At 35.8% G+C, this 15,244-nt stretch overlaps 1 protein-coding gene across 2 annotated transcripts in view; it reads right to left on the bottom strand.

The window, feature by feature from the left end:
- Positions 1 to 15,244, bottom strand: part of ADCY2 (adenylate cyclase 2) — a 393,903-nt gene that overhangs the window by 378,292 nt on the left and 367 nt on the right. The window contains exons 2-3 of one of the 2 annotated variants that reach the window (XM_032786517.2): positions 14,190 to 14,314; positions 4,810 to 5,007 (exon numbers count right to left, since the gene is read on the bottom strand). In XM_032786517.2, the coding sequence (XP_032642408.1) occupies positions 4,810 to 4,860 (51 nt within the window). In that variant the 5' untranslated portion in view covers positions 4,861 to 5,007; positions 14,190 to 14,314. The remainder of the gene's footprint in view (positions 1 to 4,809; positions 5,008 to 14,189; positions 14,315 to 15,244) is intronic. The other variant, XM_032786515.2, reaches the window with a different exon arrangement.

Raw genomic sequence — 15,244 nt, 5'->3', positions numbered from 1 at the left:
TTCACCTGCTACCTCATTTCTGTGTAGTTCAATTTTTTGAAGTTAAATGCTACTGTGATGCATTTCTTTGATATTCTCCCCACCCCTCAAGGATGTTAAATTTAATTACATTATGGTCTCTATTACCAAGCAGCGCAGCCATATTCACCTCTTGGATCAGATCTTGTATGCCACTTAGAAGTAAATCAGGAACTGAATCTCCCCTTGTGGGTTCCAGACCTAGCTGTTCAAAGAAGCAGTCATTAATAGAGTCTAGAAATGTTATCTCTGTATCCAATCCTGAGATGACATATTCTCAGTCATTACGAGTATAGCTGAAAGATGAGAAGAGACACAGTAAAAGGATCAAATAGTCTGTAGAGATAGCCATCTCATGATGACAGCATTCATGTTTTTTGTTAATTTCGCACCAGACCACAAGATTCTAATCAACAGCAGTGACACTGACTGTCATATTATTTTCACTCTTCTGCTTGGGGAACTATGAGCAACAGAGACTTCTCAGCTGTTTATCTGCAGACTTACGGAAGGTCTACACTACCACTTAAGTCAATCTAACTTACATCATTCAGAGATGTGAAAAAGTGTGTTTCCCCCTCAAGCACAGTCCACACTGGCGCTATGTCGGTGGGAGGCACTTTCTTGCCGACATAGCTTCCACTTCTCACCGAAGTGGAATAATTATGACGATAGGAGAGCAGTCTCTCATTGGCACAGTGAGTTTTCACCAGATGTCCTATGGTGGCGGAGATGCTTGGTACAAGTGCGCTGATGTAGCACTGTAGTATAGACTTGGCCTTAGGAAAACTATGTTACATGAGTTCAGTGCATATTTGAAAAACTTCTCTCTGAAACCCTAAGAGATTTTTTTTATATATAACAAAATCAGCTTTGAAAAGAAACTTGGTTAATGCTTGAAGGCTATTTTACGGGTTTACTTTGTGTAGATTATATTCTTTATCATCTGGCTTCTGAATTACTGTATTAGGGCTGGCCTACACTACGGGGTAAAATCGATTTTAGATACGCAATTTCAGCTACGTGAATAACGTAGCTGAAGTCGAATATCTAAAATCGATTTACTCACCCGTCCTCACCGCGCGGGATCGATGTCCGCGGCTCGCCATGTCGATTCCGGAACTCCGTTGGGGTTGGTGGAGTTCCGGAATCGATATAAGCGCGCTCAGGGATCGATATATCCTGTCTAGATTAGACGCGATATATCGATCCCCGAGCAATCGATTTAACGGGCCGATAAGGCGCGTAGTCTAGACGTGGCCTCAGTGACATAGTTTAGGAGGCAGCAAATACTCAGAACTTGTCTACATGGAGACATCAAGGAAAATTAATCCAAAATAACTGGTGTGAACAATAATAAAGGTGTGAATGTGAAATGGATTGGTTAAAACACATTAAATCCCAGTGTGAACATCCTCATTCAGAATTCAAGTGTCTTTAATTCAGTATAGCTTATTTCACTTGCAAAGTGAATTAAACTAAACTGAATTAAGACCACTTTCATTCTGAATAACAGTGTGCATGTAGAGATTTAATGTTGTTTAACTAATCCAATTCATATTAGCACCTTTAGTTAATTTGTATTAATTTTGCTGGATGTCTCTATGCACACAAGACATAAGGGTATTTAAATACCCATGAGTATTTTACTACTTGTAGCAATTTGTATGGACTTCCAAAAATCACATGGAGGATTAATTCTACCATTTAAGATCATTTTATATCATACAAAAATACTTTTTTCCCTACTTTATTCTGAATTAATACTAGACAAAAGCATGCATACAAAAAAAAAAGATAGCCATACGGTACTATAAATAACTTTAAAGGAAAATTAATCTGTTAGAGGATGAACAGGTAATATGCTGAATTTAAATCCTCGAATGTAAACACTGCCTGAAAAATTCCAACATCACAACCCTCAGCCAGCAACAGAAATACTCAGTAGAAAAGCAAACAACACAAGGAGAAAAGTACAGGGAAACAAAAAAAAATACTGAGGTAAACCTATGGGTGCCACTGATGTATTATTGGATATGTTATACCTCAATATTTGAGTATTCTTGGTATTTCCTTTAGCAAGTATAGGGAAGTAAAAAATGACTGCTGAAGTTACTAAGGTGACCTTACCTACTCAAATGAAAAACTGCAATTTTTTAAGGGTAGCCACTGTATTCTTATTCCTATCTTTTGCAATAACTGCAATGTGTGAGTTGTTTACAGGTGCAGTATGAAATAACGAATGTTTGAGTAATCCAGCCTAGAGGTCACAGAGGTATAGACTCTCCATTATCTAGAAGAGACTTCTCACTCCCACCAATTCATACCTTCCTTTTTATAATAGAAAGTTTTTGCCTGGGCCTAATGTGCCAATCAGTTAATAACACAGTGAACAGTAAATTTATTTGTTCTACTACAAGGCAGATCCTTTCACAGCAAATCCCTGAATCCTCAATAGTCATCTACAGAGTGAAAGGCCTCAGACCTACAATTACTTACATAAATGCTCAATTTTAAGAACAAGTCAACAGTTTTAAAAGGACTGCTCAAATGTTTAAAGTTTAGCATGTGCCTAAGTGTTTGCAGGATCAGGGCCTAAGTAATAAGGCAGAGTGCTTTTTGAAGTTACTGTTTATCTTAAAGGATTAGAAGCCACCATATATAGAGCACTAAAATGTTAAAGATTCTATCAAACTTTCAGTCAACAAGAATTTGCAAAGGGAAACTTAATATACATGATAAAATCCTTGTTACAATTCAATGGGAGGAAAAAGCAAGAAAATAAAAGTTGCAAAATATAATTCTATCTACAGCGGAATAATAATATATATTAGAAATATGACAAATCAATCACAGTAGATTTACCAATTTAGGTTCAGTTCTGTGCCAACTGAATTTAATGGACATTTTGACAGGAGTAGGTCATGCATTCCTGCAGGGAATAGTCATGGGAATGACACTGGCATGCGACAAGGCAGAAGACTCCATCAGATATACTTCATGTTGCTCAAATCCTCTCTTCTGTGAGAAAGTACTGGGGTGCTGCAAAAAAAACAGGAGGTGCATCCTGCCAACCCCATAGTTTCATCTAAACAGATACTGGAGGTCCCCCATTTCCATGAAGGGGCCGCCCCTATGCATTGCTGCTGCTGCATCATGGCGTAGTCTTTCTGAGACTGTGCTATAGCTGCCATGGAGAGGCGGTTCCTAGCAAGACTTAATGCTCTTGAAGCATCATTAATTCACAATCAGATTTCTGCATGGAAATCCACAGACTTGGCAGGGGCTGATGTCACGGAGCTTAACTGAACCTGAAATGCTTCAGTGAGGTGCTTCAGTAAGATACCATAGAGGCAGAAATAATGCTTCCCACTCTCCACCCCCACCCTCACCTTCACCCTCATACCTCCCAGGAGAGATTTTCTGCCCATTAGCTTTTCCAATCACAGAAGTCTAGGGGTGATATGGACTTTAGTTTTTGATCATTTAATATATCACAGTTGTTTTTGTTCTCCTACATACATTTTTATATATCTAATTTAAAAAGCAACATGCTGAGTCTATCATCATCTGATTCACCTAGTTTAGTTTTTACATTAATTGAGAAACTTAATACTGCACTCCTTAGCAAGTACTAATAGCAGAGTGGGGGGTTGTGTGTTTTTAGTTTTAGTCATATTAGATTTAATAATTATATTTGTCACACTTTCCTCATTTTCCAAGCCTATACAGAAAGCAGAAGAGAATTAGTTCTCTGGAATAAATTACTTAACAGAGGAATTCTAATCCTCATTTACTTGCTTTTTCAAGTAACTTAAACTACTAGTTAAATGATACAAGGACATTATTCAATACAACAGGATTCTTTTTTCCTTTTATTTGTTCCACGCTAAGAATTTCATGTGTTGCTTAATGGTTATTGAGATGAATAAACTAATTATAGATTAGGGTTCACATTCAATGACCTTCCAAAAACACCTACACTAATCAGAAGAAGCACCTCTTTTTTAGTTTATTTATCATACATTATGTTGTTAGAGGGGTAGGCATGTAAAGATGAGCTGCTAAGTGGGTTTCAGGTTTGGTTTTGGGTTTTTTAATTGGGCTTACGCCCTATCTTGCTCCTTTAAGACATAGGGATCAGGCCTAGAAGGTTGTGGAGGAAAGTATTTTTCCCATCCCTACTTGTCTATTATCTTAAAAATATTGGGGGTGTCTGAAAAAATTTGGGTTTTGTGGAGGATCTTTTGGAGAGCTCAGAACATTTGTACTGCAAGCTCTTCAACCTTAACTAAAGAGATGGGAATGTTGAATCTTTAACAAAAACATCTTTTCTCCAGTGGGTTGGAGTTATAATTTACTGGAATTGAACAGGTGTTAACAAAAAACAAAGTTTTAAACAGTTTGACTAAAACTCCCTTTCCTTCTCCATAATTCTCCTTTGGTCACTTTACTCTTCTGATACCATAATTGCACTAGTTTTCCAGTCACCACAAATCTTTCATGAGAGAAAAAACAGAATGTTCAATATCTAAACAAGCAGGCAAAAAGAAAAGAAATATTTCAGACCTTCTTTCTACAGTATTAAGAGAAAAAGAGGGAACAAGCTCTTTTTTTGTCACGTTGCAGAAAGAAATACATTTATGTAGAGTCTGAGCCTGTGAACCCTTATTTACGCAAGTATTTCAAAGGAGCTAACCCAATGACAGGAATGAGAATACTTGTATACGAAAGGATTTTCAGGATCTGACCCAAATATAAAGAAAAACAAATTAAAAAAAAGAAACTTACCTGGTCCCAGGGACATATGATACCTCCAAAACACATGAAGAGATATCCCATGGCAACAAGACACACCCACACCACCAAAGAGAAAATACGAAGCAGCTTCTTAAACACAGATTCTATGCAGACAAGGATAAATATGGCAAAGAAGATGGCTAGGGCTGTTGGAACTGTTATTAAAAATGCCACATGATCATCAATTTCCTGTAAAGAGAGAAAAGTGAAAAGAAAGTTAAAACTTAAAGCACTTGGGCTCACATTAAAACATGTCTTCCTCACAAATATTTGATTAAACAATCATTTGTTCTAAATTGGTAGCCCAGTGAATCTTACAAAGGCAGGATGTTGAAATATTTTTTTCACTTTTAATATCGCATTTGGGGCTATTAATACAAAAACTATTAACTATACTATTGCAATGTGCATCCTGTGATAAACGGAGGAAATGATTATTACAAAGTAGAATCAGGAAGATCATTATACACACTGAAGTGGGACTGAGCCATCTAAACTGTTTAGGCTTGCAAAGCTGAGTGGAGCAATGCCTAAATACCTTTAAAAATTTGGGCTTAACTCCTCATTACCTAGTCCAGAATAGTAGCAAAGAATGTGTGGGTAAAATAGGAATGTATTATTCACACTTCTCTGGAGGTTTTGTTGTATTGAGAGCTATATCAATTACTTAACTAAATGTTTCATATGCATATACTGAGTTTAGTTTCTTAAGCCATCTTACTGGAAATTTAATAGTTAATGGAATCCCAGTACTTGGCAAAATTAGTTACATGTGAATCAGGTTTCAAACATATCCAATCTACAATGAGATTTAATGAGATCTAAGCAATACTTAAAATTATTTGCAGAACTAAAAAGTAAGTAATCAGCTGTTATTATGTGACTTTATAACTTTCAAGTCAAATCTCTTGAACATTATACTAAAATAAAATTAAGAATTGTTTTATACCATTATATTAGCTCCACAGTATTTATGGTTAGAGGCACTAACACTGTAAAGACCTGATCCTGTAATCCTTATACACATAGTTACTCACTTATGCAAGCAGTCCAGACTGCAATGGGATCAGTAGCGTGAGCAAGAGCTGCAGAGTCAGGCTCCAAGACCCTATTTTTCAAGAGCTTAAACCTTCCAGAAAATTACCCTTAGGCTGAAATTTCTCATATTGGTTTCTCAGCCCAAAGGTGAATTCTTCTGGATAATATGAAAAATTCTATTTGGTTGATTTTAAGATGTGCAGGTATGTTTCTTATTCTTTAATTCTGCTGATGCTTTTTTCCTGCTCTTATAACTTAAAACTGGCTTTATTTTTAAGCTTTAGAACTTGGCATGTCATATAATAGTTCTCAGTTGGATGTGCATATTTTCTTTTGTTTGAGCAAAAACTGTCTGACTACCAATGAAGTTAGATAAGATTGAAAACATGTTCTGGAGGTGCAGTCCATTCTCATTCCCTTCCCCTCACTTAATGATTCAAGAAAACACTGAACATCTGCATAAATATCCTTAACATCTTCCCAAAGTCTCTGGCAAGTCCTTCCCTTCCCCTCTGCCCCAAATCACTTTTTGTTTCTAATATGTGATCATCATTGCATATATAATTCACATTTCTAGAACTCAGGTGCTTTGCATCTTTTAGTGTACAGTACCCCAGAAGCCATCAGAGTAGTGAAAAAAGAGGACTCCACACCTTCTGGATCCCAACATACTCCTTTTAAAACACGAGGATGGTTTATGACACTTATCGTATCCACCTTTAAAGTTAGCACGTTCAAAATATATACTTATTTGACTGTGACTACTGACATGTAAATGTAGCAGCAGCTTTCACTCTCACCTTTTTGTTTCTACTTTTCCTTTCTGCTCTTTGAAATGGCCCATGCTCCTGTGCCCATTGAAGTCAACAGCAAATCTCTGACTTCAGTGGGATCAGAAGTGGGATTGTAATGTGCAGAAACTCACTTTTCTCCTGTTTTTAATTTTTTTCCTTTTAATTTAAAAAGATATCTCAAAAATTGTGAATTCAATATTAGCAATGAGAACTTAAACAGAAAAAGAACTAATATCAGGAAATTTCAGGTTATAGTTCTTATATCCCACCATGCAACTTTGGCACATTGCACATAAAACATACACTTTTATGCCTGTTTACCATTAAGTACCTGAGTAGTGTTTTTGAAGACAGAGAAGACTACTGCTTAAAGTTAACCATGTGTATACGTATTTGCAGCAGTAGGGTCAAATATTAACACAAATGTAATCACACATACTGAATGCAGAAATATACATATGGGTAATGTAGCAGAGTTACAATTGCTGAACTCTATCTTTGAATCGCCTGAATGCTGTGCATCTGAATTCCTGATCTTAATAATGTATTACTATACCTCACTGCATTTATTTTTTATTGTCTTAACCAAAGGAAGGTTAGACTAAGCCACACAAAAAGGAATTTCAGCTGAGTTTTTCACTTCTCCACTTCTACTCTGAGATTGCATGGATCTGAGCCCAGAACACTGTGTTATATTCTAAAGGGTCTAGTTTACCTAGATTACTCCATGTTAACATTAAGTTGCATGTTTTGTGTCTCATAGAAAGTGATGTTGCTAGCATTAAAGATGAACACACTGCTATTGAATAAAACTAACACTGAAGAGAAACAGGGACTTAAAAGATTGCTGAAGCTAAAGTTCAATTATAAGAACAATACTGAAAATATCTGTTTTCATTATTTCAGTATATTCAATCATTTGTTTATAGATTATTGGGAAAACAGGCATCCCTAGCCATTCAAAATTCCACCCATTTCCCTCTTTTCAACAGCCAATGAAAACTGATCCAATGCACTAACTATGCCCCTAGACAGTCTGTGTCCAAACAGGGAGAACAAGAAGCCTTAGAACTTAATGGGACAGATCCTCAGTTTATGTAAATGAAAACATCATTGATTTCAAAGAAGCTACACCAATTTACACCACATTAGGATTGGGCTCATGTTTTTTAATATCCAAAACCTTTCAAATATCTGTTATGCTTGTGTCAGTATATGTCAAAGAAGTTCAAAACAATGAAACATCTTAGAAAACACACACATAAATCACTGGATTGGGATTTTTTCTAAAAAAAAAAACACACACACAAAAAACCCTTAGGTATTTCACAACTCTGCATGTAGAAATAGATGTTAATGTAGTGTCAGCCAGGGTGGAGGATTTGGCCCATAATTTTAATTTGGAACCAGCTTTTAACCATAATATTTTCTTATATTGCTTCACAGGAATAAAGAATGATCAGTGACATAAATTCAAAGGCTGAACATTTAAAACTGGCAAAACACTGATTAGAAAGTTACAAATATTAACATGATCAGCAGGCTAAAATCAGTAGACAAGTGTAAAGAGATGAAACCTTGAAAACTTGAACGATACATATCCTTAGCCCTTTTCTAAAAAGTAAAGAAAATATTTTTGTCTTTTCCATAATTGGTATACACTGAAGGTAATGGAATTAAACTGACAGCATGGTGCCTTCCAACATAATGGCTTAGCCTACAGTATATGGTTCTTCTTTGATCAACTTTTTATCTTTCTAAATGTTTCCTCCCTTGCTGTCTTTTAATTACTGAACAAATTAAATGTCTACCACTGTTCTGGACAGAATTCTGAGCTTTTATGCAATATGCAATAATCCTGTTATCTCAGGTGGAAACTGAAGAATCACTCCCTGCGGTCTTTTCAAGAAGCTACAGCTTTTGTCATCCTTTACACAATTATTTCTTTGTCCAAATAAATGGCATGACCTCAGTTTAAATTTTAAACAACAGAACTATTGTACATCACTGAACTCTTTTATGATAAATCATACATTTTAATGAAGTGTCTCTATAAAATAATGGAAGCTTAATATTTTCAATTTTAGCAAATAATATGTTTCCACTGGCTACTTTAATCCTTTAGTACTTTATGGTTTATTCTGTACTGCTAATGTAATTTGCCTCCAGTCTATGTGTAGCAGACTACTGCTGGGGTCTCAATCGTTTTATCAATCTTGTGCACACTCAAGCTGAACTAACTTGAATAGCTTATTATGTCCATAGCTGACTATTATGAAATGTTTTCTAAATTTAAATGTAAAAGCAAAAGGAGAATTTTGAAATGCTTCTTCAAACAAAATAGCAAAGTACATTAATCTTCATATACTTATTGTTAAAGTGTGGCTCTATTCTGAAAAGCAACTGTAACAAAAGTAGTACTTTAAGGCTCAAGGGTTATCATCCCTTAACGATTCAATTATTTTTGTTTCAAATGTGACCAGTTTAAAAGTTAAAAAGGTACTTTTTTCTAACTTTCAGCCAAGCAAATTTAGCTTGGGATCTGGAAGCCAAACTGGATTATTTCCCATCATGTATCATCATCACCAGTAATAAAAGGGTCTTCAGGAGAAATTATGCCCTCAGTGGGACTTTTAACACCCATGGAATGGCAAAGGTATAAATTATTTGGAATCTAGTAAACAACTACATTCATGATGCACAAATTGGAACAGAACACTAAGGTCACTTAATCTTAGCACTCTTGGCTCTGCAGAGTTGACAGCAGTGAAAGGCAGAAAAATATATTTTTGTCACTAAAGTGAGCTGGATATAACTCTGAATACTCAGAGGGAACAGATCTACTGAATGAGATGCCACTTGCCTATATTCACTTTTCAGAGTGTGATAAATTATTATTTAATATTGGATAAATTCCAAAGATAGAAGGTTTTCCAGAAAAGACATGACTGCATTTTTTAAAATTACATTATAAAAAAAATTTAAAATTACATAATCATTTCTATAGCATTTTGTTTTCCACCTAAAGAACAGAGTCAAATTCAGCTCCAGTGTAACTCTTTTGGATTAAACAGAGACAAGCCACTGACAGTTTCGATGTTGGAGGAATGTGGTTTGACCCTATGCTATAAAAGACTCAGGACGACAGGGTGATTTCTGTAAACTGTTTTTATGCCTGACTCTATCACACATATACCACTATAAAGCAGAAGTAATCCCCTGGGAGTCAATGTAGTTACACCCCCAAAAAATGGTGTAAGAGTTCTCAATCACACCCTATGTGCTGGTGTAAATGATCCTTGCTTAATGATGGCTTTGGCAATCCCCAGATACCCAGCCTGAGCTGTTCTTACTCCAGCTATAAATCCATTCTTCCTACTTTTTATTTTTTCATTCTATAAATGTCACACGTTTTTGGCAGCTTGCTGTATCTGGAATTCCTCTTCACTGATTTGCATCACTTGACTTTGTTAATGGTATATGAAATAAAATCTGTCAGTGAATATTAATAATTCATCTTTTTGGTTTTAAGGGATTGGATAAGGTTTGGGGGATTGGAAATTGAATGTACTTATATGCCACCATTTGAAATCCAGCCCAACATGGCAGTAACCAACAGTTGCTCCCATCTGAGAATGTTTAATTGCCTACAGGAAATGAGTTAGTGGTCCCAGTCCAACTCCTAGTAGATTGATGTCCACATCAGAAAAGCTACCTTTACAATTGCTGCTGGGTGGCACTCACAGAAGAGAAGCCAGGGCCTAGATGGGCAGTAACAATTAACTATATTTTCACCCCTTGAAGTGTTCCCTCTGAAAAAGAGGTTAAGGCACATTAGCAGAGAAGTACATGAAAGCAAGTACTGTACCTATCCTTTAGTTAAATAAGATTTTAAAATAAATTCATCTGATGTTTAATGTATTTGAAATCCAAACACTCAGATACATGTAAATACATGTTTGGAGTATACTTATGGAACTATATTGTTTAAATTTTGAGTGTTTTAAACAATAACAAATTTAGTGCAAAAAAGCTACATTAATGCAACCTTCTTATGCAGTTAAAATATCAATTGTAGTCACAAGAGTCAAAGTTATGGTTTTCAGAGCAACAGCACAGGGTATACACATCAAAGGTCAAATATATGCTTTTTTATATCCATGCATCCCAACTGAAGTCAGGACCACTGAAGTGATGAATATCCAAGTCTTGAACCATTAAATAATGTAATGATAACTTTGCACTTTGACTCCCACTTTCAAATCAGCTAAAAGGTAGTTTTCTCCTATATATTTGTTCCTGATATAGAACCAAATGCAGCCCCTAAGCAAGCAAAATTCTTGATGACTTCAGGAACTGTTTTACTTGTTAAGGATCACAAAATTTGAGACAGCGAGTATATAACAAATTTGAGAGAGAGGAAAATGGTGCTTATTTATTTTTATGTATTTATTTTTTTAATGAGAAGGGTAATAGACCCTTACTATTGCTGGATAATTATTTTAAAACTTTACATTTTTCAAGCATTGGTCCAGAAACTTGAGAAGTCAGTATAACTAAATAACATTAACATTATTTAACACAGAACAGTGACTAATGAATAGTGTTTCAAATGTGTCATAAGTAACTACAAATCCATATGAAAAGTTACAGAATGCAGTTACTCTTATCACAGAAAAGATTCTTAAAGTTCATCCCCTAAAGACACATTCTGCCGTCTTTTATGCCTGTGAATCAAACTGATTTCGAATCAAAGGGATTTTTACTTGAGTAAGGACTGTAGGATCAGACCAAGATTCTGCCTCTGTAATAATGGAGCACCAGCATCTGATTTTTTTTTCTTATTTAAAGAAAAACTAAGCCAAATTCTGGTAGCTGGAATATGAGCAAAATTCAGCCACACGAATATACACAGTGCACAGGATATTCTACAATTTAAAACAGATGTGATCAATCTAACGGGTCATTGGATTTCACTGTTACTTCACATGGTTACTTCTACCATGGCACATGTTACTTCTACCATATTGTGGTTAATAAAACAGCCATCCAAATATATATGCTCTTTAAATAGTAATTTTAAGGTTAAACATTTACATATATGTAGCATCTCACTTCGAAAAGTGACTCCCCAAAATTTTTCATTTAGTTATATAAGGAACAGAAAGTCACAACTGTAGATATTTCAGACACACTCCTTCACAATTTTACATTTCAATGACCTTCAAGCCCAAAATTAACCAGAATTATTCAGTGTATTGCTGGCAATAGTAAGTAGTTTTTATACTAACAAGGAGGGGGGAGATGGGTTCCTCTTGCTCATTATATATAGAACATGGAAGCAACAAGAGAGTAAGTAGCTACTGAAAATAACACTGACATCTGGCACTGCTTTCTTACTACTAAAAGGCTCTTAGGGATCTGGGAATAAGGAATTTGCTCTCCATCTTTTCAAGCAGCTGCCAAAGATGGAAGCTTGACCTGTTTCCCCAGTGTTTGATTTATTATATATTTTATGTCAGGTGCAGAGAAGCAAAAGGAGCTACATGATAGAAGGACATGTAAAAGGCTAACACAGAGCAGGAAAGAAAATGTACAGTATCATTTAAACTGTTCATCTACCACTATCCCTGGAATTGTATATTTAATGCATAAGAGGTTCTAAACTTTAGTTTCAAAGATCAAAACCACAGTATTCTTATGATATAGAAAACAATCTCCAAAGAAACCATTTAAATAAAACTAGTGTACTGCATAGTTAACAGAATAAGATTTCAAATGGCAATCTGAAATTCAAACCACCTTCTTTAATATAACTCTTTTAAAGCTTCTATGAATTTTTCATCTTATAACTGGTATTGTGACAGGTCGAAATAAATGACTAAGTGTAACATTTCCCTGTAAGGTTGGCCATATTTTGGAAATAGTTGAGAATGTATTATCCAAAAAGAAAGATGAAGTCTGATACATACATGAAATATATCAGCAATCAATTAGGCATGGCAATCTATTTTAACAAAACAAATACAAATACTAAATAAAAGCAAAAAAGGTAGTTGTCTTACAACTGTCAGACTCAAATTTTCTTAGGGAAAGCCTGAAATATAAAAATACTTAATAATTTATGTTCTTCCATTTACCTAACAGATGCCTGATTCTAGAGTTCACTTCTCAAATTGGAAGTAAAAATAAGAAAATGAATCAAATTACATTGTAAAATGTCAAACTGGAATTTGTTTTCACGATGCACTTAAGATTCTTTCAAAATAATCTTAACTGCATAATAACAAACCCAAAGGTGTGACTATTAGAGATTTTCCTTAACTTCAAAACATAGTACATAACTGTTTAGAAATAGTATTGTCTTGGACTGAAAGATGACTTCATTTCTACTCTGTTACTGTCTGACCTAATTAAATATTGCACACAAAACCACCACATACTGTATGTGCAAAATAAAGTCAGAGCTGGTAGTATTCCAGAAAGGCTTTTCCAGATCAGATATGAATAATTTTATATATAATTGCCCAGACCCTTCATCTTTTTATCTGCAAAAAATGATTATGGTCCTATATCTGGGCAAGGAGGATGTAAATTCTAAATCAGATATATGAGAAACAGATTTAAGCCTTAAAAAAATTCCTTCGCTGTGAATAAATCCAGGCAAGATTATTCTAAGACGACATTTTTAGGTGGAAATCTAGGCAATGATCCAAAGAATTTTGTCCAATATCCAGTGGCTGCAGTCTCCAATGGCAAACTTTCACTCCATCTTGAAAATCAAATCACTTCCATCTCACAGCTGAAAACTTCAAAGAAGAATCCTTTCTCTCTTCTCACTCACTCTTTTCATTGTCAACCACCGGAAAATGAAACATTGGAAAAAAGTTCTAAAAGCAGTTTTTTTTCTCTGTGGTATGTCTGGAATTCCAATGACAGACTGAACTATAAAATTCAGAGTGTTTCTGAGGTTGTAACTCGTGGCAACACTTTGCCAACTCAGACAGCTGTTTCCATATCTCTCAATAGTCTTTCAGTTTAGACCTGCTGTTACACCACTATTGCAAATGATTTACTTCAGAAATGGAGTTATGAAACTGAGCGTGTACAACCTGTTATAGTAAGTTGTGAATTACACAGTGAATCAGATAAATGAATGCTGATTTTTATTTAAAAAAATGTGAATTTTAGTGCTAATGATTGTGAGGTCCTGGTGGCACTGCCTTGACCCAAACAAACTGCAGGCAGGTACTCTGCAACCTTAGCTACGTAAGTACATCTCAGTGTTGGCATCCAACACAGACACCTGCTTCTCCAGTCCTGGGTCTCTTGAGCACTGATTGTTACGCACATTGAACTGTGCAAAAATGTCTTTAACAAACTAGAATGAGATCATCAATTTAATCTGTGGTTTGAACACAGGGCTGCTGAAGTGAAACACTAGTGTACTAGCCTGCGGTACCACTAGCCACTTCTGCTGCTACTAGTTTTATGTTCCTGTTGTTTTCTATCTTCCATTTAACAGATTGGGAACCTTACCTTAAAACAAACAACAAACAGCAGACTTCATTGTGCTTCTTTATGTAGTCTGAGCCCCCCAAAAACACTTTGCTACAGTTGTCAAGAGAGAAGTCTTCAGATGTCATGAATGCTGGTGTTTGTGTCTAGTAGGTAAGGAAAAGAAGTTCCTACAGGGTTCACTAATTGTTTAAATATGCAGTATCCTTCTTGAGCTTGTAACAGAAGAGATACAAATCTGTTCAACTTCATTCTCACTTGGAGGCTATTAACTACAGCCAATAAATGTTATTAGACAATTCAGACAAAACATATAAACTGAAAACCATAATTTTCCATTCTTCTATTTAAAATCTGAAAGCACTATGGCTCAGCATACATTGTGACAACCTGAACATTAAATTTGGAAAGACGTCATAAGGTACAGGAATTTTACTGCCCTCTACAGCTTTTCCTCTCTATTCAATTCAAGGGTACAAATCCTCAGATTTTTGAAGGAAATCATCAACTGGTAAGATTGAGATCGGCTGTTGTGATATTTTATTTCCCAACCCTGGAAGCTCTGCAGTTAGCATGCAGGAAGGGTAGCAAGCACAAGAAACTTTCATTCTCCTAAAAATTAAAGGCTTCACTCTGCATTAGAACCTCTGTCTAGAAACTGGGTCAGTCTCTGAAAACGGTGTGACTACAAAGAAGAGAAAAAGGCTCCACTGCCTTTCTTCAATGCCACAAAATGGGTTGTTTTAAAATGCTGCTGGGGACTAGAGGTTTTTGCAGATTTAAATCCTGCTACTAAAAAAAGGTCAATACGGCTAATCTGCCAGTGGGAAGGAAACAGAGCCAATGAATTAAGCGAATTAAACTCGATGTGTTGTCGATGCAGCTTTAGATCCATTAAACAGGAGCCCAAACTTCTAACTGACGGAGCTCTAACTCGTTTTAAGACTACAACAAGAAGCAGCGAAGTTTGCGGCGACAGAAGGGCTGCGGGGGGCCCATGGTGCCCCGAACCCCTGCCCGGCGAACTGCTGGACCGCGCCACCCCCGGACACGCAACTCTCTTTAGCACCGCATCT

Source organism: Chelonoidis abingdonii, chromosome 2 (genome assembly GCF_003597395.2).
Source record: "Chelonoidis abingdonii isolate Lonesome George chromosome 2, CheloAbing_2.0, whole genome shotgun sequence".
Lineage (NCBI taxonomy): Eukaryota > Metazoa > Chordata > Testudines > Testudinidae > Chelonoidis > Chelonoidis abingdonii.
Note: the sequence above shows the minus strand (reverse complement) of the source record. Positions and strands in the feature narration are given on the sequence as shown.